This window comes from Giraffa tippelskirchi, chromosome 3 (genome assembly GCF_054371585.1).
Source record: "Giraffa tippelskirchi isolate mGirTip1 chromosome 3, T2T-mGirTip1v1.2.pri, whole genome shotgun sequence".
NCBI classification, from domain to species: Eukaryota; Metazoa; Chordata; class Mammalia; order Artiodactyla; family Giraffidae; genus Giraffa; species Giraffa tippelskirchi.
Window position 1 is genome coordinate 38,386,831 of NC_137277.1, and position 25,862 is coordinate 38,412,692.

At 43.9% G+C, this 25,862-nt stretch overlaps 1 protein-coding gene across 2 annotated transcripts in view; it reads left to right on the top strand.

Annotated features, from left to right (window-relative positions):
- Nucleotides 1-25,862, top strand: part of ZZEF1 (zinc finger ZZ-type and EF-hand domain containing 1) — a 94,322-nt gene that overhangs the window by 38,501 nt on the left and 29,959 nt on the right. Inside the window, exons 17-34 of one of the 2 annotated variants that reach the window (XM_081579863.1) lie at nt 70-140; nt 1,083-1,197; nt 3,680-3,839; nt 4,987-5,108; nt 5,216-5,338; nt 6,232-6,398; nt 6,483-6,564; nt 7,360-7,561; nt 8,932-9,080; nt 10,782-11,022; nt 13,917-13,996; nt 16,486-16,579; nt 17,825-18,293; nt 18,916-19,080; nt 19,529-19,648; nt 20,348-20,509; nt 22,350-22,479; nt 24,162-24,300. In XM_081579863.1, coding sequence (XP_081435989.1) covers nt 70-140; nt 1,083-1,197; nt 3,680-3,839; nt 4,987-5,108; nt 5,216-5,338; nt 6,232-6,398; nt 6,483-6,564; nt 7,360-7,561; nt 8,932-9,080; nt 10,782-11,022; nt 13,917-13,996; nt 16,486-16,579; nt 17,825-18,293; nt 18,916-19,080; nt 19,529-19,648; nt 20,348-20,509; nt 22,350-22,479; nt 24,162-24,300 — 2,791 coding nt within the window. The remainder of the gene's footprint in view (nt 1-69; nt 141-1,082; nt 1,198-3,679; nt 3,840-4,986; nt 5,109-5,215; nt 5,339-6,231; nt 6,399-6,482; nt 6,565-7,359; nt 7,562-8,931; nt 9,081-10,781; nt 11,023-13,916; nt 13,997-16,485; nt 16,580-17,824; nt 18,294-18,915; nt 19,081-19,528; nt 19,649-20,347; nt 20,510-22,349; nt 22,480-24,161; nt 24,301-25,862) is intronic. The other variant, XM_081579864.1, reaches the window with a different exon arrangement.

The window sequence follows — 25,862 nt, forward strand, 5'->3', positions numbered from 1 at the left end:
GTTCTGCTCAAGGGTTCTGGAACCATCCATGGAGTAGATTTCCTGAATGTGCAGTTTCTTGTTTTCTAGAAGAATGTTACCGAGCAGGAACACAAGCAGTCCATGCAGCTCACTTTCCGCTCACTCTGCACGTATTTTAGGTAAGTTTATAATTCTTCTCAATTGTCCAATACTTCAGGTCTTCGCAACATTGTTTTCCTGAGCTCTCCCTTCCTTTCAGGTGCTTTTGGAGTAACCAGGTACTTCCTCACTCAGCCAGGTTTCTAGAGTGAGGTATTACTACTGGCCTTCGACATGACTGAAATAGTGGTAGAACGATAGTCTTGTCAAGAGCTTGCTCCAAATCCCAGTCACTGTAAGACGATTTAGAGTGGAGCTCATTGGGAGTCTCCTTGAACACTTCAGTTTCTACATAATTTTTGAAGACAAAAATAGAAGCACAGGAGTTTGGGCTTAAAACCCAAATATGTGAAAGCCCAACTGCAGAGGCACAGAGCGGTAGTTCAGCAAAAAGTGTGCTGGGAGCGGTGATGTGGAGACTACTACCTGCTTTGACTACCAGAGAAGCTTATGGGCCTGTAGGTTGCATTATTGGAGGTATAAAGTTTTGAAGGAGGAGGAGATTAAAGCCTGAGCTGTCTGCAGGTAGACTGTGCCTTGTATGGACAGCAGGCTTAGAGAACTCTATAAGATGTCTTCAGAATCGAGTATCAAGAATGATGAAAGGACCTGGGGCTCATGTGAAGAACCTTTGAAGATACAGGGAATATTTAGCCTGGATTGTCAAATTAGCAGTCATGAAATTAGGTGTATTTCCTGTTGGTGGCCAAGATGATTTATTCATCGTGTTTATTCCCTGGCATCTTTTCTAAGGACTTGAAGATTTATGGGCCTGTGCTTACATAAGGACTTGTGAATGGACAGTGACACAGACTCCAATGGGACCCTGGCCCTTTTCTGACTCAAACCCCTCACATGCCATAGAACTGACACTGAAAACTTGCTGGGTTCTCTTTTGAGATAGAAAGCATGAAAATCCCCTTCCTGACACGAGATGTCATGACTACTTGATGTCCTTCCAGTGATAAGGATCCAGGCGGCCTTCTGCTGTTACCTGAGAAAGGCGATCTGGCTGACATGGACATCAGCGAAGTGCTGGCGGTCATGAACACCCTGCTGTCCGTTGCCACTCGAGAGGTAACTGATGCCACTCCGTTTCCTTCGCCTCTTTAGGAGACAGAGAGGAGCAGTTGTGGCTCCTTCCCCTTTAGCCCTCATTTATGGCGTGACTGTAACTCCATGCTTATGAGCACAGAGGTGCCCCGCCTGCCTTTGCTCCAAGTCAAGTGAGGGGACGCTTCCCTGCCTCTTGGTAGTCGGCCAGCAATAAATACCCGAACGTGCCCATGAAGACTCCCTTTGAAGAGGAGGAATGGGTATTTACCGAGTGCCCTTGGGGTGTCAGTCAGTGAACCCAGCATAGAGTCATGTATTTGTGGTGTGATTTCTGTGGGAAATCACTTATAACTTTTTTTAAAATGTATGATTACTTTGCAAATCTGCAGGCTGATAAAATCTGAAAGGATGATCTCTTTTCTGTGCTAATGATTTTTAAAATACTTTTTTCCTTTTTTTTCTTTTTTAAGACGAAGGGGGAAAGCTTGAGAAAGGCTTTTTGGAGGAGGTGGTACTGGAGCTCCTCATGAGCCCACGAATAGTGTCTGACCAGGCAGAGAGGGAGGGGTGTTCCTGCTAGAACAGCATGTGTAACTAGTGACAAGATGGGGAGGAGCCAGTATTTGAAGAGGAGAGTGATAAAGGCTAGACTTTGAGCATGCTGGGTTTCTGGCCTAGCAGGACTTCATGTGACAATGTCTGGTTGAACACTCAAGCTGAGTCAGTGCTGGGAATGGAGATTTGCCATCATTAACCAAGCAGTGCTAGTTGAAGCTGTGAATGTCGGTGTCCTCTCATTACCTGTAGGCATCTACATAGGTAGGGTAGCTGGGAGAGTAAGAAGGCCTGGCAGGAAGAAATTCAGGAGAGATGGAAGCAGAGCGAGGAGAGAGTTCAAGAAGGACAGTAGTCAGCAGAGAGAGCCCTCAGGACTTAGGTCAAATGGGGAGGCTCTCTAGGCAGTGACCAATGCCTTTGAAGAACGATATCAGCGAGTGGTGGGAACCGAAAGGGTAGAATGACAGGGAGGGGGAAGGCAAGGACAGCAGGTGAGAGCAGCTCTTTCAAATGGAGTACATGTACAAAAAAAGGTATATTGATGGCCAATTTAAAGAAACAGCTATCTATTTTAAGAACCAGAACGTTCCCAGTATTTTTGAAGTCCGTTCTCACCCGCTGTGCCCTTCCATGGCTCACCTTCCTTCTTCCTCACCAGAGGGAACCACCATTTTGAAGTTTATATTATATTCACCATACCCTTGTTTTCGTTTCTAGTTATCCCTACATAGCAGGCTTGTTCTGCCTGGTTTGGGCTTTAATGGAATCATATGGTGTACAGTCTTCTGGGACAAGCTATTTTTCTCTCAGCATTTTTGAGATTCATCCATGTTGAAGTATGTGCTACGGTTCGCCCTCCTCCCCCACCCTTCACTGGTTCACAATATTCCCCTTACGCATCTGCTGTAATTTATTGATCCACTTTATTTTGGAGGGATAGCTGGGTTGTTTCCAGTTTGGGGCATTTACATGGAAATAAAGTATTTTGTGCTTTGTAGATATAAGAATTTATCTCTAGAGGTTAGGTGATTCTCCAGAGAAACTGGAGAATAAAGATGATGGTTAGAGAGCCATAGAGGGATAAAGAATTGTTTTGTAAAATGGGTGTGTTTTTTTAATTTTTTAGTTTGGATTGGTGTATAGCCCACTGACAGTGTTGTCATAGTTCCATGTGCACTAAGTCACTTTAGTCATGTCCGACTCTTTGTGACCATATGGACCGGAGCCCACCAGGCTCCTCTGTCCATGGGATTCTCCAGGCAAGAATACTGGAGTGGGTTGCCATTTTCTCCTCCAGGGGATCTTCCCAACCCAGAGATCAAACCCATGTCTCGTATGTGTCCTGCATTGGCAGGTGGGTTCTTTACCACTACCACCACCTGGGAATAGTTTCACATGAACAGCAAAAGGACTCAGCCATACATAAGCAAGCATCCACTCTCCCCTAAACTCCCCTCTCATCCATGCTGCCACATAACATTGAGCAAAGTTCCATATGCTATATAGTAGGTCCTTGTTGGTTATCTGTTTTAAATATAGCAATGTGTCCATGACCATCTAAAATGCGAGAGATTTGATTGAAGGCTCAGAGGAAGGAGCCAGAGAAAAAAGGAATTTTTGAAGATGAGAGAGAGGAGGAGAGACAGACAGAGAGAAAGAGAGAAAGAAAGGTGAGATAACTAGGGTGTAGGGTTCCTAAGGGGCAGAAGGCGGTGGCCCACAGAGTCGAAACCATCTGTAAAGATTCTGAAAAGCCGGCGGACAGGAGAGGAGTTCTCATACTACCATCTTTCTCAGTCACTTTGGGGTTGAAAGCTCTCTCATAACTATTCTCCACTTGCCTAAATCTCTTCACTTCTGACAGCCGCTCTCTCAGAGAATGCCCCGGCTGTGTCCTGCCAGTGGCCTTGTTGTAAACACTCCCCGTTTGTCTCCTCTTGTGCAGTGTGAGCTGCTGATGGTTGATGGTGCTCAGAAGGAGGTGGGCTCTGTGCTCTCCTCCCTGTTCTGGTCTGTCCAAGGCAGCCTGCTCTCCTGGTGCTACCTGCAGCTGAAGAGCACGGACTCTGGAGCCAAGGATCTGGCCGCCGACCTCATTGACAGATGTAAGTGTCAGCACAGAACCCATGAGAACAGAAAGGTGTTTGGGTTTGGCTCTGTGTGTGTGCTCTCATCTTAGTACTTCATGCATATTGTAGAGCGTATGTGGTTTTCATTTCATTGTTACAAATCAGATCTGTCTTCAGGTTGTTGTTGTTGTCTTCCTTAAAATAGAATTCTGTAGCGTGTCTTTTTGCTCTGAGTTTCCTTTCTGAATGTGGTAGTGTGCCCAAGTGTGTTTATTGAAGGGCTGAGTCATTTCACAGCCCAAACGCTGCCTCTGCAGTCACACAGCACTCTGAGATGATACCATCCTCTTCAGTACAGTCTGTCTTCCCTCTTTTAATCAAGTTATCCAAAAAACGAAAGTCTCGAACTTTCAGAATCTGAGGTATATGTGAGCACTTCTGTGATCCTTGCTGATAACTGAAAATTTTCAGATTCATATCCCATAAATCCCCAGAAAATCATAGGAAACCCAACAAGTTCTGAGAATTTGTATGTGGAAAAATCAGTACCATCAAACCTGATCTCGGAGCTGTGTCAAAAATGCTTACAGTATTGAGTCCTGACTCTTCAAGTTTGGCCTGTCGAATGGTGTACCTGGAGACGGGCCCTTTGTAAACAAAGGGAAAGGCAGACCAACAACTGGCTTGGTCAGCCGTGTACTTTCATTTATAAAAATCATACCTCCACCCCACTGAAAAGTAGCAAAGACAAAAAAAAAAGCCTCACTTTTAAGAGTAAACTTCTACTGAGGTTTGCAATGGTTTCCCTCCCAGAGGAAAACACTTGTAGGACACTTGATGGTCTCATGGACTTACCTTGTGGCTCAGCTGGTAAAGAATCCGCTTGCAATGCAGGAGACCTGGATTCGATTCCTGGGTTGGGAAGATCCCCTGGAGAAGGAAAAGGCTACCCACTCCAGTGTTCTGGCCTAGAGAATTCCATGGACTGTATAGTTCATGGGTTGCAAAGAGTCAGACACGACTGAGCGACTTTCACTTTCACTTTCACTGATGGTCTCATGGTCTTTCTGATGAAGTCCCTCCACAGCTCCTGTGACCCTCTCTAGCTTTGTCCTTGATGGTCACCAAGCAAGTGATGTTTCTACCATAGAAACTATTAACTCTTCTCCTTATGTTTTGGCAGATGTGGGGCAGTTTCTTGCACGCATGAGAGTGATTTTGGAATCCCTTTTGTCACAGTACAGTGGGAAAACCATAGTAGAAAAATTATGTAACTCGGTGTTTTCGATGGCAGCTCGCCAGCTGGTAAGACAGAGTGGCAGCCGTGTATAAGAGGCGGGAGGGGGGTTGGTCATCTGCATTCCCAGCTGACTCTGAGGCGGACGCTGAGTGCTTCATTCATCTTCCTTCAGGTGATCTTTCTCCTGGACTTTTGCACATTGGACATTTCACACTGCACACTCTTGAGAGAGTTCAGTGCCCTGACAGAGCTGCTAAAGGAGCTCTGCAGTGACCCCGATGGAAGCGTGAACAAGGTACTTCGAGCGGGCATTTGAATGTGCCTCGTAGCCCCTCTCAGGAGCACCGTGCCCACGCATCATGAGCATGCCACTCAGTACAGGTCTACACAAATAAGTTGCCTCTAGAAGAACTCCCTCTATCTTACCAGTATTTTTTCAGTGTTTATCAACTTTTTCAGTTTTGGTTTTGCCAACAAGAATAAACGCCAGTCTGGGCTGATTTGGCATGGTCAGCATTAGACAGGAGACACCAAGGAAGCTGTACGTAGATTAATTTCATCATTGTGTAGCACATGATGTTATATAAAAAACCATATAAATGATTAACCAGATTGAAATCCAGAAGGGGAAATCTGTTGTTGAAAGGCAAATTAGAGGGGTTGTTATTTAAAAGCATTTTCTCCCTTACTCAACCTGACAGGACTCTTACGTTTTTTCAGTGTTTTATTTGGATCTCACAACTCTGGGGGACTCAAAGGGCATATATTTAAAAGCCCATTAAAAAAAAAAAAAGCAAAGACTGAAAAAAGGAGGGAGAAGACAGGATAGGCTCAGGTTTGCCAACGTCCCAAATAGGGGTGTCGAGTCTTTAAACCACTCGAAATTCACACTAGTACTGGTTAGTAAGAAATAGTTCTCACAGATAGTCATAATTAAAAAAATAAAAGCTAATTGGAGTTACCATAGTGCAGTGGAAACCCCATGTCTACTCTGCTGAATAAACGTATAACGTATCTTGGTCAATATGTATAGATGAGAACGTCAGGTGTAGTTTTAGCCCATGTGGTGATTTGTAGGGGGGTGTCAAAGGCTGCCATCAGGGGAGCTGATGCAGGACACAGCTTTCTGTGTGTGGATGGATGTAGAGTGACAGAAACCCTCCTCTCTCGACTCGTTTGTCTGCTCAGCTGGATGTCGAGACTTGGCAGCAGGAACGCCCTGTGGTGTTACATACGTGGACCAAGGAGTCTGCCCACAACTATGAAAATAACTGCCATGAGGTGTCAGTCTTTGTCAGCCCAGGGGCAACCTATTTCGAGGTGGAATTTGATGAGAGATGTGAAACTGAAAAAAGGTACAGCTCATCTGTTCTTTTTTCCCCAAGCTATAATGGATCACAAATGAGAGAAGGAAAGTGATAGAGGTTGTGCTTTCACAGGTATGATTATCTGGAATTTACCGACGCCAGAGGTGGGAAAACACGCTATGACACCAAAGTTGGCACTGACAAGTGGCCCAGGGTGAGTGGTGTTTCTAGAGAATCACGTGAGGCCTGTTTCTGCAACAGTTCTCCTTTTCTCAGCCTCAGGGGATAGTAGAGATAATGGTCTTTCAAGGGAAGTACTTATATTACACTTTTGTAAAAGGAAGTGTTTATATCAGAGTTCAGCACCTGTTTTGTACTTAAGTTTTTTGGGGGGTACAACCATGCCAGTTTGTTTATGTTTCGTCTGTAGCTGCGTTGGCATGGCAGTGGAGTGGTTGAGTCACCACAACACTTTGTGACCCAGAAAGTCTGATAACTTGCTCTCTGGTTCTTCATAGGAACAGTTTGCTGCCCCTGGTCTGTATCACTTTGTCCAGAGTACATGGAGAATTGTTACCCTTATTAAGAAGGGCTGATCAGTCCAGGAATGCCCCAACCATGCTGGTAAAAGCCAGGATTCCCTCATAGTTAGGGCCACGTGGTCTCTGGGGCTGGGAAGTTAAGTGTTGCTTCACTGTCAGTGGTCTTGGTTGGGAGCAGAGGAGCAGGCAGGATGGTCTCTGGCTGAGTAGGTGGTGGGCAGATGGGCATCTGAGATTGGGAGACCAGCGGTTTTCAACTTTGCTTCTTCATAAGGTACAGTGGTGAATTTTCTGTTTCATCACTCCATTGTTCATTTCTCCTTTAGTACTTTCGGAGGGGGTGATAAGACATAATGGTGAGAATATAGGCCAGTTTTAAATTTAGACTTTTTTGAGTCAAGAACATGCTTCTTACTAAAATGCTGCCTTCTCTAATTGGTTTGACCACATGACTTCTTTGTCTCTAGAAAGTGACCTTTAAGGCTGGTCCCCGGCTGCAGTTTCTCTTCCACTCCGACAGCAGCAACAATGAGTGGGGCTACAAATTCACCGTCACCGCCTACGGCCTGCCTGATGTCACTGTGTCTTGGGGGCTGGATTTACAGCTCCTGGTATCCCGACTGATGGGACGCCTCGCTTCCCAGTGCATGGCGCTCAAGTCTGTGCACCGTAAGTCCCCAAACTGTCCCTTCCCTCCTTGCTACAGCCACACTGAAGAGCAAAGTGGTACCCCCTTCCTGTAAGTTGTCTCCACGTGATGGCAGAGCAAAGGGACTGATAAAATTCCCTTTCAGTTTCCTTGAAACCCAACCAAAGTAAAATGTTCCCTTGACACCAGTTTCATCAAGTTGCTTGACTCAGACACTGGGGCACATCACCAGGGCTATGATGGTTTCCCTGTCTGTGGAGGACAAGTCAGGGAGGGGGCTGGTTTTGGCAGCACTGTCCTCATTTTTTTTGTTAAGTTTTGATATCCTCCAACAAGAAGGCAGAAATTCAGAATAAGTTAATTGTATATCCTCTTATTATGTGACTTTTATGTGAATATGTGTAAATATGTGAACATGGATTTTACCTTAAAGTGATTTCTTCAACTTATGTGTTAAATTCATCCAAGAATGAATGAAACAGCTAGAATGAAGCTTTCTAGTGTAATTTTTTTCCTGTATCATTTCTTGAGTTTTTCTCCTTTTTAAAGTAAAATATCATGGAAAAAATTGCCTAATGGAAAAAGGCTAAGGGGAAAAGCCATTTTTAATCCTAATACCCAGACATAGCTATTATTAATATTTTAATCTATTTTCTACCTAGTCTTTTTTTGTTTATTCATAAACACATATATGGTGGGTAATTTTTCTATTACTATTATTCTTTTTACAAGCTTGAAAGTGAAGTTGCTCAGTCATGTCCAACTCTTTGCGACCCCATGGACTATACAGTCCATGGAATTCTCCAGGCCAGAATACTGGAGTGGGGAGCCTTTACCTTCTCCCAGGGATCTTCTGAACCCGGGTCTCCTGCATTGCAGGTGGATTCTTTACCAGCTGAGCCACAGGGGAAACCCAAGAATACTGGCGTGGGTAGCCTATCCTGTCTCCAGTAGATCTTCCTGACCCAGGAATCGAACCGGGATCTCCTGCACTGCAGGCGATTCTTTACCAACTGAGCTATCAGTGAAGCCCTTTTACAAGCTTAAGTTTACAAATCATGAGCATGTCATTTCTAAGTGGTCTCCTGTTACACCCAAGAGATGGTTCACATTCTGCTTTCAGTTTGCTTCATGGCTTAGTTATTTCAGAGGGACCTGTACCTGAACCTGTCATACAGAATGGCAGCATTTCGGGACTGCCTGATGGTTTCTGTTCAGCAGGTTATGTGTTTATGAAGGATCACAATTAGGTTCTGCTAAATGTGGGTAAATTCCCTGCAAGTCTTAATGCCCAGGTTTTTTTTTTTAAGCTTTCCTTCATCAGTTCAAAGATTCTCAATATATTAAGGGAAAAATAAAACTCTCATAAGCCTTCTTCTTCTCTTTGCAGAGTTAGGCAGTAACATGGCAGTACCCCAGGCAAAAATGGCATTAGTCCTAAACTCCCCCTTGTGGAAACCTGTCTTCAGGCACCAAATACATGCAGAGTTGGGATTAGAAGCAAACTGGCCCACTCACCCACCCCAGGATAATAAGGAGGTATTTACTTTTCGCTTATCTTTGTATTTGGAATGAGAAATGTTTACTAATGTTTATTACTTTAAATTATAAACATTTGTGTATGTATCTTATCACCCTCCACGAAACTGTTAGCTCCTCGAGGGCAGAAACTCTCCCTTGTTCATTTGGGGTCCTCACAGGGGCCAGTGTAACGGATGTTCAAAAGTATCAACTGACAGACTCTGCAGTGGTAATATAGTAGGTGCTCAGTAAATCTCTCTTGATGGCCTTGTTTAAATGAGTTGAGTTTATTTCCTGTGCAGGCTGAGTCACACTTAAGAACAGATGGTGTATGCTGTGCTTATTTGTTCTCCACGGGACAGTAGCACATTATTTAGGCTTATAATATTATAAACTGAACAAGTTTGCCCACTATGTCTTTTTCGTCTCTCTGTCCCCCTCTCTCAGTTCTACTACTTTTCTCAATTCTTCCCACTTTCCCCCACCTCAATTCTTCAGTAATTAGTGGCTGGATCCAGGGACTCTTCCTTAACTTCTCTGCTCCTTCAGACCCTTTCTTCTTGTATTCCATGGCAGTCCACTGTCTTCTCTTACATGTCTCCACTCCCCCTGCCTCCTTTATTGACCTCTCTTCTTCCTTCTTCTATAAAAAGTGGGCTTCATTCAGGCTTTCTCTGCTTTCCTGCAACCCACCAAGATGTTATCCTGTCTCCTTTCTTCTGTCGTCACATCTGTGTGAAAAAAACCTAAATAATCAGTTTCCAGCCCTGGTTCTTCTCCCAGGCTCCAGTCACATATGCCTAGCTTCCTGTTAGGTATTTCCATTTCAATGTTCTGACTCCGTTTAACTCAGACGTGTAAAACTAGGATGTCTCCCCGGACTGTTCGCTCCTGTTACTGTCATTATTGTTCTCCCAGGCATAAGCCATTGCGACCTAGCATCACCTTTATCCCCACCTTGTTCTCCCCTTTCCTTCCAGTCACCTGCAAGCCCTGTGGATTCTTCCTTGAGATCTCTTTCCATTTCCTCTGTCTCCATCTTTATCCAGGCCCTCATCTTGCACTTGCATTGTTACGTTGGTACCTACCAAGTTTGTTTTTTTTTTTTTTAAATCACTGCATTATCTTGTCATTCCACTGCCAAGCACCATTAATGGCTCCCCATTGCCCACAGGGTGAAGTCTAAACTCCTCAGTGTGACAGTCAAGGCTCTCTACAGTCTCCTTTCACCTTACCTATCTGACTCTAGTTCCCACCACTCCCCAGCTGAGACTTCAGGCCAGGTCAGTCTCCCCACTGGCTCTTAACTTCTGCTAATGGTTGTGTTCCTCAGGGCCAAACCTGCCCAGTCTTCAGGATCTAGACCAAAACCCATCCCCTCCAGAAGGCTTTTCTTAATTACTTTAACCTGCCAGGAGCTCTCTCCTGTGAATTCTCAGCATTGTTGTCCCTTCTAGGCATTTGGCACTCGATAATCTTTATGCTTTATGGTAGTGGTAGTTTAAATGCTTTTAACGTTTTATTTATGTTTGCCCTTCTTTTTTTTTTTTTTTAAATAACCCGTGTGTCTGTCTGATCTCCCCCAAATAGACTGAAACTTCCTGAGAGTATGCACTGTGTTTTATACTTCTGCTTTGGCCTAGTAGTTGTTCAGTAAACTTAATTTTTTTTAATGAATATGTTAAACATGATGGTTTTTCTTGTTTTTGTTGTTTCCAGGTTAAGAACATCCCTGATGATCCCTGCCATCAATTTCTTCTTGACTTTGCACAGTCAGATCCTGCCCAGAACTTCTGTGGGCCATATTCAGAACTTTGCAAAGGATTCATACAGGCATGTAGAAAACAGGCCCCAAAGACAGATATAGTTGCTGGTTCCACTATTGATCAAGCTGTGAACGCCACCTTTGCTGCTCTGGTGTATCGCACTCCAGACTTATATGAGAAGCTGCAAAAATATGGTAACTTATACTACAGGGAATATTTTTGATCTGAAGGCCAATTGCTAAGTTTTAAGAAAGCTTTTCTTAAGTGAAAGTTTTAAAATACTTTGGAACATAAACATCCTTCTACAACTATAGACTTCATCTTGTCACTCCTACTGTGCCAATCAAGAGATTCGTGACCAATTTATAGTCAGCAGATTGCAATATATAGCAAGTAGCCTTGGGTTTCCTCATCAACAGGTAATTTGTCTTTGTCCGGAATTCTCATGGAAGACTGCTGAGAAGTTTAATGGAAAGAAAACTTAACTTGGGTTGTAGTTCCAGCTCACAAACCAGAAGTTGTGCAGCTTCAGATTAATCAGATAACCTTTCTGCACTCGAGTATCCTTATCTGTAAAGTTTAGAGTTGATAAGCTCTAACGTTAAGAAATTCCAGTAAAAACCAAAGATGTTTTGATAATTGAACCTGCTACTAACCAAGGAGGAAAATGCAGGTATTACTCTTATCTTTAGACTTGCAGCTTCTTGGTAGCATAATCCCTGCTCAGCTTCCTTTGTCAGTAGCCTGCTCCGTGCCATTTCTTTCCCTCAACGTCCCCTAGGGATACCATCTCTGTGTATTTACAGTAAGTGTAGACTAGAGCCTTAACAGGACCCACAAAGAGGGAGGGTCTCTCCCTACTCATCATCTTTCAGGGGAAAAACATTTCAAACCCAGTGTAAAGACAGGGTATGGCTATCCCAAGCACTTTGGCAGGATGTCTGTTCTTTCCATGGTGCCAATGAAATTAGCGGAAACAAATGCTTCCTTCCTTCGAGTAGTTAATTGATTATTGTTCTAATTATTATTATTACTACTAAGGATATTATTAGCACTGCTACCTTTATTGCTTAGTTCTTTGTGTCTCACATTGCAGAGTTTATTTCCTGAGATCTAAAACATCTCAATTACTTGCTCAAACCTTAATATTTCCTTTAAGAAGCTGCTCAAATAAGTAAAATTACAGAGGCATGAGTGACTTAAGGAAATAGCTATAACATAGAAGAGTGTTATCTCAGCTATGGGATGGGAGTGAACTGACAGCGTCATGGTTTTGGGGAAAAAAAAAATTCAGTATATGTTTTCATAGTCCAATTGTAGTAAGAGAACTTGACAATCTTTGTTACCTGTGCAAGCTGTCAGTGAAAGGATAAAAGCCTTGTGAGTAAAAAGCCGAGATACAGAAAGTTTCCGGCTGGGGGAGAGGTCCCCCAGCTCTTTTCCAGTCATGTTCATACCTTTCTGTTGTTGAGATACACACAATCAAGTGTGGGAACAAAAACTATTTCACTATGTACAAGTTGTCTAGAATACCTACCACTGTTGCTTTGAAGGAGGCACAGTTGGTCCCAGTCCTTTCTGTCCCTGCCTCTAAAGGGCTATTTGTGGATTCTTCAAGACTGATCTACTTTGAGAGTGGTCCTTGTCTCACTAACTTGCTTATCTTTGTCTAAAAATTTGTCACCCTTTTGGGTTAGAAATGTATGGGAATTTTTCAAATAGACTGTAAGCTGTTTGAGGGCAGAGGCCATGTTTGTTTTTCTCAGCATCGCATTCCCAGTACCTGATGTAGAGCCTGGCACTTTCTAGGTATTCAGAAAATTCATTGCATCAACATTGGATCAACAGAGAGTGTCACCCTGTTCTCGTATAGTATCCTTTGCTATTTATTTGTTTTAATATTTATTTATTTGGCTGCACCAGGTCTTAGTTGCAGCATGCAGTATCTTCAGTTGCAACATGCAAACTCTTAGTTGTGGAATGTGAAATCTAGTTCCCCAACCAGGGATAGAACCTGGGCTCCCTGCATTGGGAGCATGGAGTCTTAGCCACTGGACCACCAGGGAAGTCCCTCCTTTGCTTTTAAGATGAAAAGAAGGGACAGGCTTCATAGGATTATTACAAAAAAAAAAAAAAACAACTTAGAAAAATTTTTTTCTAATTATAAAAATAATACCTATTCATGTAGAAACTTACAAAGTACAGAAAAGCTTAAAGTAATTGTCAACTGTAATTTCACCACTTCAAGAACATTTTTCTATGGTCATTTTGCTATGTATCTACCTGGCTTTTTATTTAGTTATATGTATATATGTACATACCATGTTTTTACTATATATGCTTTGTATATTTTATTTTATTTTTGAAATTATTTGTTTATTTTATTCTATTTGTCTGTGCTGGATCTTCATTGCTTCATGCAGGCTTTCTCTAGTTGTGGCAGTCAGGGACTACTCTTAGTTGTGGTGCAAGGGTTTCTCATTGCAATGGCTTTCTTTTTGTGGAGCCATAGGTTCTAGGGCTCACGGGCTTCAGTAGTTGCAGCACATGGGCTTAATAGTTGTGGCTTACAGGCTCTGGAGCATGGGCTCAGGCTTAGTTGCTCCACACCATGTGGCATCTTCCCAGACCAGGGATCAAACCCATGTCCTCTGAGTTGGCAGACAGATTCTTATCCACTGCACCACCAGGGAAGTCCTGTATACTGTTTTTAAATAATATAATTTTGTATATACTGTTTAATAACTGACTTTTTTCACTTAATATATACCATGAATTTTTTTCATGTTAATAATTCTTACTTTTAATAATTTTTATTTTGCTTTTACTATTTTTTATATTTTACCTTAATAGTATATCCATTTCAGATGCTGTTCATTTGAAAAAAAAGTTAGTGTGAAGTAACACAGAGAACCCATTACAGGTGTTTGTAGTTTCCTGATGGTTTTTCCCCCCAGTCCTCTTTTAGCACATACAGTGTGTGAGTGTCAGGGGAAGAGGTTTCCTGTGCAGAGATTGGGAAGTGACTTTGGGCTTAATGTTGCAGCAGTGAATTGTGTTAACTGAGTATAACCTCTCCTTTCCCCAGTAAACAGCGGGGGCAAGACAGCCCTGAGTGAAGAGTTTGCACAGGTGTATTCCTTGGCTGATGGGATTCGAATATGGATGGTAAGATGTTCTTTTGTGATTTTTATACATTTTGAGTTTTTCTACCATATCTTTGAATTAAGGTAAGTAGCCCTCTTCTCAAGAATATAACTTTAGGAATGTTTTTCAGAACTAAAGTTCAGTGATGCGAATGGATAAAGGATAAAAAATAATTTAGGACCCTTGAAATCATAATTTGGTGAATGTTAGATTGTCAGAGTACACAGGAGTCAGTTGAGCCCCCCTTACTTGCCTTCTTCTATAACCCAGAGGCTGCTTGGTGGAACCTAACCCGGTAGATTAGCAGAAAATGCATTGTGTTAGATTCTGGGCAACCAGTAATGGTTTTAGGCAGAGAGGAGGCCTTTCTCAAAGGAGAGGGCTTTCTGTATTTTGGAAAGTGATACTGCAGCATTCTTTGTGACAGCAATAAACTTGGAAGAGCAAGACATTCATTCGTAGGAGATATTATATTACCATATTATACTATATTACAGTGAAAGTAAATGAAGTAGAGCTGCCTTTACTAGCATGGATGGTGCTCACAAGTATGATGATGAGCAAAACATAGCAAGTTGTAGAAGGTATAGGTATGGTATTCCTCAATTAAAACTTAAACATAAACCAGATCTCTCTGTCATGTACATAAATACTTAGTAAAATTACACAAATGCATGGAAATGATAAACAACAAGTAAAGGAGAATTCTTTTTATTTCTTAGGTGTAGAGATGAGTAGGTATATATTAGTATTATTTATATATATATATATATATTTACAACCATCTTAAATATTGTATAGTAATTGAGAAAGCAATCTTCAAATGAATAGAGGATGGATAATAAGATTGAAAGCAAGAAGGGACTTCCGCGGTGGTCCAGTGGGTTAGACTCTGTGCTTCCATTGCAAGGGGCATGGGTTCAGTCCCTGGTTGGGGAACTAGGGTCCCACATGCTGTGAGGCAAAGAAATAAAAAAAGAAAAGAAAAAGCTTGAATGCAGGAGACTAGTTGTGATAATTAAATGAGGATGGCTTCTGCTACTTGGGAGGTAAGATAATTAGACTGTGTGATTGACAAGTATGGTGAAAAGGCAGATGGAATTTAGGACTGTTCCCGTGTTTCTGGTGGGGGTGACTTGGTGAGTGGGAAAAGTATTAACCAGAATAGGAAGAATGGTCTTGGATCTGGGAGTGGGGAGCTAAGTTCAGTTTGGGACATGTTAAGTATGAGGACACCTAGGTTATCTAAGATATCTAGCTGGAGAATTTAATAAATGTGAAAGAATATACATGTCAAGGCAGAGGTAAAAATGACTTCAAATCATTGGTAATAGTTTTTAACAAAATATTTGCGTTTTTCTAGGAACAGACAGCCTTGGACAAAGTCCCTGATGATGAGAACATAGTTGGTGCTCAGTGTAGACTAGATAGATAGGTGGAGACCCAAATGAACAGAATCTCTCAAAAGAAACTTAAAGATATCATCATCAGAATGGTGGGAAGAGAATCAGTGTATTGACAGTGTATTGACAGAGAAACCAAGGCAGTTGTTATTCAGTCGTTCAGTCGTGTCCAACTCTCTGCGATCCCATGGACTGCGGCACGCTAGGCTTCCCTGTCCTTAACTCTTTCACAGATTTTGCTCAAACTCATGTCCATAGAGTCAGTGATGCCATCCAACCATCTCATCCTCTGTCGCCCCCTTCTCCTCCCACAGTTAAAGAAAGTGTGTCTGATAAAGTCAGCTCCCACAGACAGCCGAAGTGAAAAAGGTTTGGCAGTTGGGACAAAGCATATTGTAGACTATGCTCCTGGTTTAGCATAGGACAGACTGCCAATGACTGGACAAGATGCCAGCCTTCTCTCTTAAGACCCTGGTCTCCATACATCATTGGTCTTCTGCCTGGACTGTCAGCACCATGGCCCACACTGTGACCATTGTGTGTGCCGGTACTAGAAGCACCATTCTCCGCCCGGCAGTCTTAGCATCACTTAGAGGCAGCCTCACCTTCAGAGCAGGATAGAGATCAAGTTTTAGTTCAACCTCTGCTGCAAATTGGATGTGTGATTTTTGGTCACACCACACAGCTTGAGGGATCTTAGTTTCCCAACCAAGGATCGAACATGCCACTTACAGTGGAAACACAGTGTCCTAAAGGCTAGTCCTAACCAAGACCTCACTTCTTTATTAGTAGGTCAGCTTTAGGTAAGGGCCCCTCCGTCTCCAGTGTTCTAGAATTTTTTAAAGAATAGGATCATGGCTACAAATCCCTCCCATATAACGCATAGTTGAAAAGGAGGTAGTTTTGCAGATAGACCTTTAAGCAGCTTCAAATTCTGGATTATTTCTATGACAAATGAAAACAGTTCGGTCCTGTGTCCTCACCATAGGGCTATAAAGTTCTCTGGGATCTCAACACTGTGTGCTTTTGAAGTGTTAATAGTTTGCTGTGGCTGCTCTTCCTGCCCTGTCTGGACAACGTAACAATGTGGCTCAAACCCTCCCCCAGTTAGAGATGAAGCAGAAGTCCCTGATGAACCTGGGGAGTGAGGCAGAAGAACAGCGTGGGCCGGAAGCTGCTGAGGCGAGCCCCGAGAGCCTGGGTGAGTGCCGGCTCCAGCTGTCATCTCTGGGCCTTCCGTTCCCATTTCGTAGGAAACCAGCGACCCATCTTCTGGGTTAGTTTAGTTGAAGCTGTGTTTACCTAGAGAAGGTAACACAGGCACTAAAGGTCTTTTCCAAGAACATGTCACAAATAGGGAAGTGCCAGTTGTTAATTGTTCATTGTGTGTGTGCGTTAGTTGCTTGCTGCTGCTGCTAAGTCACTTCAGTCGTGTCCGACTCTGTGCTGCCCCATAGACGGCCCACCAGGCTCCACTGTCTCTGGGATTCTCCAGGCAAGAACACTGGAGTGGGTTGCCATTTCCTTCTCCAATGCATGAAAGTGAAAAGTGAAAGTGAAGTCTCTCAGTCATGTCCTACTCTTTGCGACCCCATGGACTGCAGCCTACCAGGCTCCTCTGTCCATGGGATTTTCCAGGCAAGAGTACTGGAGTGGGTTGCCACTGCCTTCTCCAGTTAGTTGCTTAGTTGTGTCCAACTCTTTGAGACCCCATGGACTGTAGCCCGTGGAATTCTGCCCATGAAATTCTCTAGGCGAGAATACTGGAATGGGTCGCCGTTCTCTTCTCCAGGGGATCTTCCCAACACAGGGATCGAACCGGGGGCTCCTTCATTGCACGCAGATTCCTTACCATCTGAGCCACCAGGGAAGCCCAGTTGTTCATTAACACGATCCAAATGGAGCCTTTTTTAAAAATACCTCTCTTAGGAGGCACCAAGTAGCTTTTTGAGCTACAGCGCATTATGTTTTTCAAAAAGTGTACGTTTCTTGGTAATGTTATTACTTAAAACTCTTTTTAGTGAAATACACTGAAGATTTTGCAGAGGCAATAATATGATGCCTGGGATCTGAATGGAAATAATCCAGGGGGTTGTAGCGAGTAGGGGGGTGGTATTAGGAAAGACTGTCCTTGGATTGATAGCTGTTAAATCTTGGTGAGGGGTACATGGAGGACTCCTTATACTATTCTCTCTATATTATATTAATATGTGTGAAAATATGCACAATAAAACTTTAAGTGCATTGATAGTGTTAGATTTTGATATGTATAATGAGAGAAAATATGATTCTCTTCTGTCGGTAAACGTGTACATCCTTGTATTATTGGAGGTATTTCCTGTCCTAAATTGTAGACTTTAAGTAGATTATTTTCATTTCCAAAGTAGGCAACAAGTTTCATTTGGACTTTTTTTTTCATTCTCTTTCTTGCTTTTTTCGCATTCAGCAAAAGAGTGTTATCAGAAGAGTCTTCTACTATTGAAATTTTTGCCTACGGATGGAAGTTCAAAAGAAAGCTGTGACAGGTCGGTGGCCGTGGATGACACAGATCGCCTGCAGCCATTGGACAAGCGCCAGAGGACAAGCTCTGTGGTGGAAGAGCATTTCCAAGCCTCGGCATCGCCCACGGAAGCAGCGCCCTCTACTGCAGGAGACCGGAGCCCCGGCCCAGACGTGCAGCCCACACTGCCCCCCAGCAGTGGCCCTCCTGCCTTGGAAGTGTCCTCCGTCCCAGCAGAGGAGCCCTCGTCACCTTCCACTCCCACCCGGCGGCCTCCCTTCACCCGGGGGCGACTCCGGCTCCTCTCCTTCCGCTCAATGGAGGAGGCCAGACCAGCACCCACAGTGAAAGAGAAGTACCCGGTGCTGAAGGACCTCATGGACTTCATTAAAGATCAGTCACTCTCCCACGAGAGGTGAGCACCTTCTCTTTTCACCTGCAGGTACCCAGTTTCATCAAAGACTCGAAGTTCATGTTATTCATAAAAATGAGCAGATACTACTTGGAGGACAGATCAAGATTTGTCTTAGAATCTTCAAGAAAAAAGCTTTTTTTAAAAAAAAGAGGTATTTTTTTCACTTGAGATTTGTACATTATGCTATATGTAAATTATATCTCAGTAAGGTACTATTTGGATTAAAAAAAAAGAAACATTTGGTAGCTGCCAAAATAAATCTGTCTTATTTTAACCCTGGGAGAAATTTTGGATTTGATGTTTTCTGACAACATTACTTGTCATTGAGCCTATACCTTGGAAGTGTTGCATGTTTTAATTTCCTGTCTGAAGTTTGTCCTGTTTACCACAGAGGCAAAGTTCCTTTTTAATTAATTAATTGTTTAATGTGAGTCATTGGGCTTCCAGACAGTCAGGTAATTTGTAATATTGCTGAGTAATGACTAAAAGCAGCAAACATGATACCTCACAATAGTATTGCCTTTTTATTAATATGGCCTCAGAACTCTGGGCGGGGGTCTGTTTTCTTTTTGCCCCAGCTTGCGAGTTTTCTGGGTGTTCCTGACTTGACTTCTGTCTCCAGTGTTGTAAAGGTTCTCTCCTTGAGGAAGGCCCAAGCCTGGAGCATCCTCGAGGTGCTGAGGATCATCCAGTGTTGTACCGAGTCCCTTGGGCAGCCTCACTGCTTCCACCCGCCTTACATCCTTTTCCTGTTGGAACTCCTCACCTGCCAGAAAGAGTTTACCAGGTAAGTCCAAAGTACGAGGGGTCGAACCTACGTCTCCTGCTTTGGCAGGCAGGTTCTTTACCACTGAGTCACCTGGGAAGCACTGAACTGCTTATTTCACACCCAAGTAAATATGTCAAGAAATTGGAGATAAGAGGAGAGGATTAAATTTGTAAAGAATACTTCACATAGTACCAGGCACTCTGGTAGTGGTGGGAAGGGTGGTTTTTATATTAAGAAGGAAAGATTAATAATAGTCCTCTCCATACTCCTGCTTGGTGACCTTCTTGACACAAGCAGATGAGTCACTTGCTGTTTTGTCTGCTTACTTTCTGCAGTTGTTATATTTACTGAAGTTTCTCCACCACTTCGTTAGCTTGCTTCTTCTTTGCTCTTTTCATGTAAGGAATAATGATTATTAAGTAAATGTTTTGGCCATTAAGTGACTGGTCATGTCTTCTGTTTCTAGTTATTTTGGACACCTGGAAGGCTGTGGTGCAGATCTACACAAAGAAATTCGAGACACTTACTATCAGTTTGTTCTGTTTTTGGTCAAAGCAGTCAAAGGATTCAATAGCAAAAATGACAGGTATGAGAGAGTTTAATATGATTTCTAAAGAAAAATCCTTTCTGTTTTTTCTGACTTTTAAAGAAATGCATGTCTAGTGTTAAAAATACAGAAAAGCACAAAGAGTAAAATAAAAATAACCCCTAATCTTGCCGTCTAGAGCTAGTTGCTAATGTTAACTTATCAGTATATTTTCTCCTAGCCTTTTTTCTCTATGGTATATACAGTTTTTTAAAGCAGATGGGTCTTCGTTCATCTAAGAATCTATAACCCATTATTTCAGTTTTAAAAACTTGAAAGCCATTCCCCAGTCTCCTCCATAGTAAGTGGTATAGACATAAACCTTAAATCAAATGGTTCTTCTCTACATCTGAGCGGCATGACCCAGGCTCGTTGGGGCTGGCCCTGATCTTGCTGTTGATCAGAGCTGAGTTGTGTTACTCAGTTCTTTCCTGTAAAATGTCCCCTCTGGTAGTCCTGACAGGGTGGAAACCTTGCTACTTGATGCTTTCAGAACTCTTTTGCTTAAGATGTTCTTTGAAGAGGGTTTGTATGGAGTCTGAGAAATTTGAAAAGATATCATAAGGAACCCAAGCCAGCAGTCCGGGGTTCCCTTCCGCTTTCCACTGACAGACACGCCAGGTCTCTGACTTGCACTGTTTCTGTCATCCCCGTGGGTGATGCGCAGCTTTGGTAACTTTCACCTCACGGCCTCTTCAGGTCCTTGCTGCCTGCCCTGTCCTGTATCCAGACGGCCCTGCTGCACCTTTTGGACATGGGCTGGGAACCCAGTGATCTCACCTTCTTTGTTGACATTCAGTTACCAGATCTCCTCATGAAAATGTCACAGGAAAACATAAGTGCCCATGACAGTGTGATCAGGTAAGGACATAATCTGCACTCTGCAGTTCCTTGAGGAGCTCATGAAGTTCAGGGATTGTAGCAATAGCACATGGGTTCGGAGCTCAGGCCTGGAACTAGGCTCTCTGAAGGGTATCCTGGCATTGCCATGTCCTCACTGGATGACCTCGGACAACTTTTTAAACTCCTCTGTGCCTCAGTTTCCTCATCTTTAGAACTGGAGGTAATAACAGTATCTACATTATAGGATTACTGTGAAGAATGAATGAGTTCTTCTCAGTGTTCAGCATGGTGTCTTGGGCATGGTGGTATATGTAAGTTGGTAGCAGTGGTGCTGTGAACTCAGCATGAGGATCCTCCTTGTTTGTGGAGATCCTCATACAGCTTGTTGAATTGAAGAATCCTTTTCTGTATTTTTTGTTCTGTGTGTGTGATTTCCAACCACTATAACCTCTTGTACATTGTAAGGACTTAAGGTATAAGAGGAAAAAATAATAACAAAGGGTTTTTTTTCCTTTCTTTCCACTTATTCTTTTATATTATTATTTTTTAAAATATTTATTTGACTGTATCGGGTCTTAGTTGCAGCACACGGGATCTCCATTGAAGCAGGCAGGATCTGTCGTTGTGGTGCACGGGCTTCTCTGGTTTCAGCTTGTGGTCTTAGTTGCCCTGTGGCTTGTGGGATCTTAGTTCTGCAACCAGGGATCAAACCTGCATCCCCTGCATTGGAAGGCGAATTCTTAACCACTGGACCGCCAGGGAAGTTCCTCCTTTCCACATCTAATGAATGTCTCTCCACCTTACTCAAGTCCACTTACGCATTAATCACACATGTCTGTGGAAAAGAAAGAGGAGAAAGGGGAAAGAAGAGCAAGAGGAGAGAATCAGGAGGAATTGAACGATCTGAGCCAACACCTATTTTCCCTCTCTCAGAAGAGATATATTCCCTCTCTCAGAAGTAGGAAAAAGGAGATAGACTATAAGTGATCCCCTCATTTACCAAACCTCGGCCATTGCCCTGCTGTCAGAGGGCGCTCTTGGCAGAGGGAGGGGACCCGCAACGGGAGGAAGGGGTGGAGGGTCAGCTTGAAGCTATCAGTCTGCTCCTTGTTTCATGCTTCACCTGCAGCCACATGAGCCAGTCCTTGAGAGCAGGGACTGCACCGTCCCCACCAGTTCCCACAGCCCCTGGCCCAAAGCTCAGAGTGAGTAGCCCCGAAATCAGTTAGTTGGAACCTGTCAACGAATGAATGTGTCTATGTCAGTTGGTAGATGCTTTGCATTTCTGTCGAGCAAATACTTTTGTGTTTAAAATTCCAGTTGCTGAAACAAGCTATTCACTGAAATTATGGAAATCTATACTTTTGCATCTAAGAGGAATCCCTGAGGTTATTTGTTAAACATGAGGAAACTGAGGACCAGGGCCGAGTGCCATGTCCAGGTCTTATAGCAGCCAGCGAGAGAGCCGAGGCCCTGGGGTCTCCCGACTCCCTTCTCATGCTGCTGCCACGCGGGTGTGCTGAGCATGTCCGGTTCAGACCCGTTTTTTGGTGCCTGGCACATAGTAGGTTCACCACAAATGGTTGTTGGGTGGGTTTTTGTCAGATAGGTACAACCTTTCAAGCTCCAATTCCTCACCCATTGTAGTAGGCTCTGGAAGGGCCTCCCCCGCTTTTTATTGGTATGTATCTATCAAACATTTGGCAAACCCTGGGGCTTTGAAAACCAGATTGCCCTCTTGCCCTCAGAAGTCTCTAAGCGCCTCGGGTGCTAGACCAGTAAGACAGAGTCTGCTAACCTGCACTTGCCTTGATTACTGGCAGAGGCATGCTTTTCTCTGTTTATGTCCTTTTTTCAGCCAATGGAGTGAAGAAGATGAACTTGCTGATGCCAAGCAAAATTCAGAATGGATGGATGAATGTCAGGATGGCATGTTTGAGGCCTGGTATGAAAAAATAGCCCAGGAAGATCCAGAGAAGCAGAGGAAAGTAAGACCTCTCAACGAGGGTAATCTGAAGTGATTTGCTAGGAGTTTGGAGATGAAAGTCTGCATCGGGGCATGCCAGCAGGCTGTCTCCTGAGCGGGCTCCAGGGGGCAGTCAGTACTGTAGTGAGTGGCTGTCACGGAGCCTAGTCTTTTAACCCGAGTCCTAAATCCTGGCTTGACCACACTCAGGCAGTGGTTCCCTCCCCTAGAACTAGATTCACAGGAAATTGGCTCATGAGGCTGAAGTAAAATAATTAGGTGCCAGTTTATTAATTTACAGTGAGAAACAGAATTGCTGAAGGCCCTGGACTCTGGTGTCCTTGGTACATACTTTTCCTGTAGGCAAGCAACACAGGAAGGCACGTTTCAGTCAGAAGGTTGCCGGGTGAGCGTGGAAACAACCATATGTGCGCAGAATCAGTTACCTAATTCCCACATGTCATCAGGCTCAGCCAACCTGCCATGTTCATCTCCACATTGGGGGTTTATCTGTCACTACCACGCTACGCCAGGTGTCTGCTGCCTCAGATGCATTCATTTTCTTAGCTTCTGTGCCTACTATGTGCCAGTTACCTCACTCATGTAGCTTCTCTGTGGTGCTCGAATCGAACACACCAACTTGGCCTTGTGATTTTTCTCTCTTGTATGTTAATACCTTATTGGGAGCCATTCTCTAGTCCTAAGGTGGCTTGGCATATTTGCTGTGTTCTACTGCTGTATGCTGACTCAGTGATTTATGTCCCTTATTTCCAGGCCGTAAAGATAAGCCATCCTGTAGGGACTTTGCAATAAAACTGTTTGCTAATGACACGGGGCCCTTAGTCTTTCCCCAGAAATTTTTTCTCCTAAAGTGCCAGCAAACAATCCAGCAAACAATGCTTCTCTTGCAGTGTTTCCTGTGTCTGAACCTGACCCTTGTCCAGCCAAGTACCCAAGCCAGAAATCTGGATGTTGTTCTTGACCCTTCACTTTCGCTGGCCCCCATAACCAGTCAGCCCCCAAGGTTCCTCACCTGTGCCTCCTAATACCGCTCAGATCTGCCCCCCTTTCGCTGTCTCACTTTCTGCCCAGTCCAGCCCTTATCAGCAGTCGGGGGGTTGCTCTAACAGCCGCTGTCAGGGTTAGTCTCTGTGGCTCCAGTCTTGCCCACTCTGATCCATTCTCACTCAGTGACCAGAGGCGCTTTCAGAATGCTCAGATCTGATCATGCTACTCTTCCATCCCAGCCTCTTGCAGTTTGACCTTTCTAACTGTATCTGGTTAACCCTGTTCCACAGTGTACTCTACATTTGAAATTATTTGCAAGTTCACAAGCCCCCGGCTTGATCCTTTTGTGGGCTCCCATGGAACTTGCTATTGCTTTTATCCTGCAGGCTCATCACCTTCATCTCCACCCAGCTGATGCCTGTTTGCCCCTCAGGTCTCACCTGAGTAACTCTTTTTGAGAAACCTCCACATGCTCTCTAAGCCTCCTGAATTGGGCTGTTCATACATCATACTGTATGCTGTCATCTGTATGTTTGAGGGAATTCCCAGCTAGACACTGAGCTCCTTAGTCTCTCAATCCTAGCACCTAGTACAATGCCTGGAGTGTCTTAAGTAGCTGTTGAAGGATGGATTGATAAATGAATAGTGGCCACATTAAAAGTCTGTTGGTTGATTGTGTTTTATTTCACCTTATAGATGCACATGTTTATTGCTCGCTACTGTGACCTGTTAAATGTGGACATCTCCTGTGATGGGTGTGATGAGATTGCCCCCTGGCATCGCTACCGTTGTCTGCAGTGCAGCGACATGGATCTCTGCAAGACTTGCTTCCTAGGTAAAGTTCATGGCCTGAGTGTGCCGTCCCCACAAGGAAGAAGCATTTCTATCTTCTGTGATCTTGTCATTTTTTAACCTTCCACTGTACAGTGACAACACTGCCCAGCAGTGTTCTCTGTCTTGTCGGCGAATATGACCTCACTTCCCCAGCTGAGTGACAAACTCCAGAGCTCTTTTACCTGACAAACTTCCACCTTCCACCTCACTGGGTGTAGACACTTGATAAACTCTCAGCACCAGTGAATGTCCATCCAGTTGAGTTTTCAGGAAATGATTTTGCCCTCTGAATCTGACTGTTTACAAGAAGTAAAATACACACAAGCAAACTTCAGAAATTCTTGAATCCTCTCAACTCGCAGGTGCTGAGGCAAAGCAGGCTGACGGTAGTAAGCAGCTGAGTGCTGTTTGTGTGCATATCGCCTGGTTGTATAAGATACAGCCCCTGTCCCAGAAGCATTTACCGCTGTGGCAGGAGACGGGACCTGCTCATGCAAGGTGCATTCCAGGATAGGAGTGTCCCTGCTGAGTTACAGATGAGCAGGGCACATTATTCTGGGAGAGTTCAGAAGGAGGGAAGGCTGCTGTTGAAGGAAAGCTGGTGGAGGAGGTGGGATGTGACAGTGAAAGTCGCTCAGTCATGTCCAACTCTTTGCGACCCCATGGACTATACAGTTGATGAAATTCTCCAGGCCAGAATACTGGAGTGGGTAGCCTTTCCCTTCTGCAGGCGGATTCTTTACCAGCTGAGCTACAAGGAAGCCCAAGAATACTGGAGTGGATAGCCTATCACTTTTCCAGCAAATCTTCCTGACCCAGGAATCGAACCGGGGTTTCCTGTATTGCAGGCAAATTCTTTACCAGCTGAGCTATGAGGGAAGCCCCTAGGGGTGTAAATTGGTCTTTAAAGAAAGTTAACAGTAGAGAGTGCGTCATCCTAAGACTGAGCAAGTCCAGGGACAGAGGAGTGAGCTTCTGCAGTGTGTTTCGACGGACTTATCAGTGTCCACAGCTGAGTGATGGATTGAGACAGGTTGGGCCCAGGTTATGGGATCCAGAGATGCCAGTCTCAGGAATTTAAATGAGTCTACAAACAGCAGGGGAAGTTTTTCCAGCAGGGTATTAACATTACCAGAGCTATGCTAGAGGAAGCTGGTTCTGTCCATGTAAGAGCTTCCTTTAGGAAATCAGAGTAGTGACAAGGGCATTCGTGCCTGGACTAGGTTTCTGGCCGTGGGAACAGAAGTGGGTCAGAGGTGAGGAACACTGAGCAGAGTGTGTGATGGGGCTTGGAGACCCACTGGACTCAGAGTGAGAAGGAGACCAGAGCTGTCAGTCTCCTTTGTGGCTCACATTCTTTCTCACTCAGTGGGTCTGGGGTTATGGAGTCTCTTTTCATCTATGATTCGGGAATGAAAAAGTAAAAGCAAATACCTGATACCTTCTCAGTGCTTGTTAACAAGAATACATCAATAGATGCTTAGATATGTCTGGGGAGGGTTCGTGGAAGATGGCTCACAAATTGGCATGAGGACTTGTGCTGCCAAATGGAGGTCATAATGG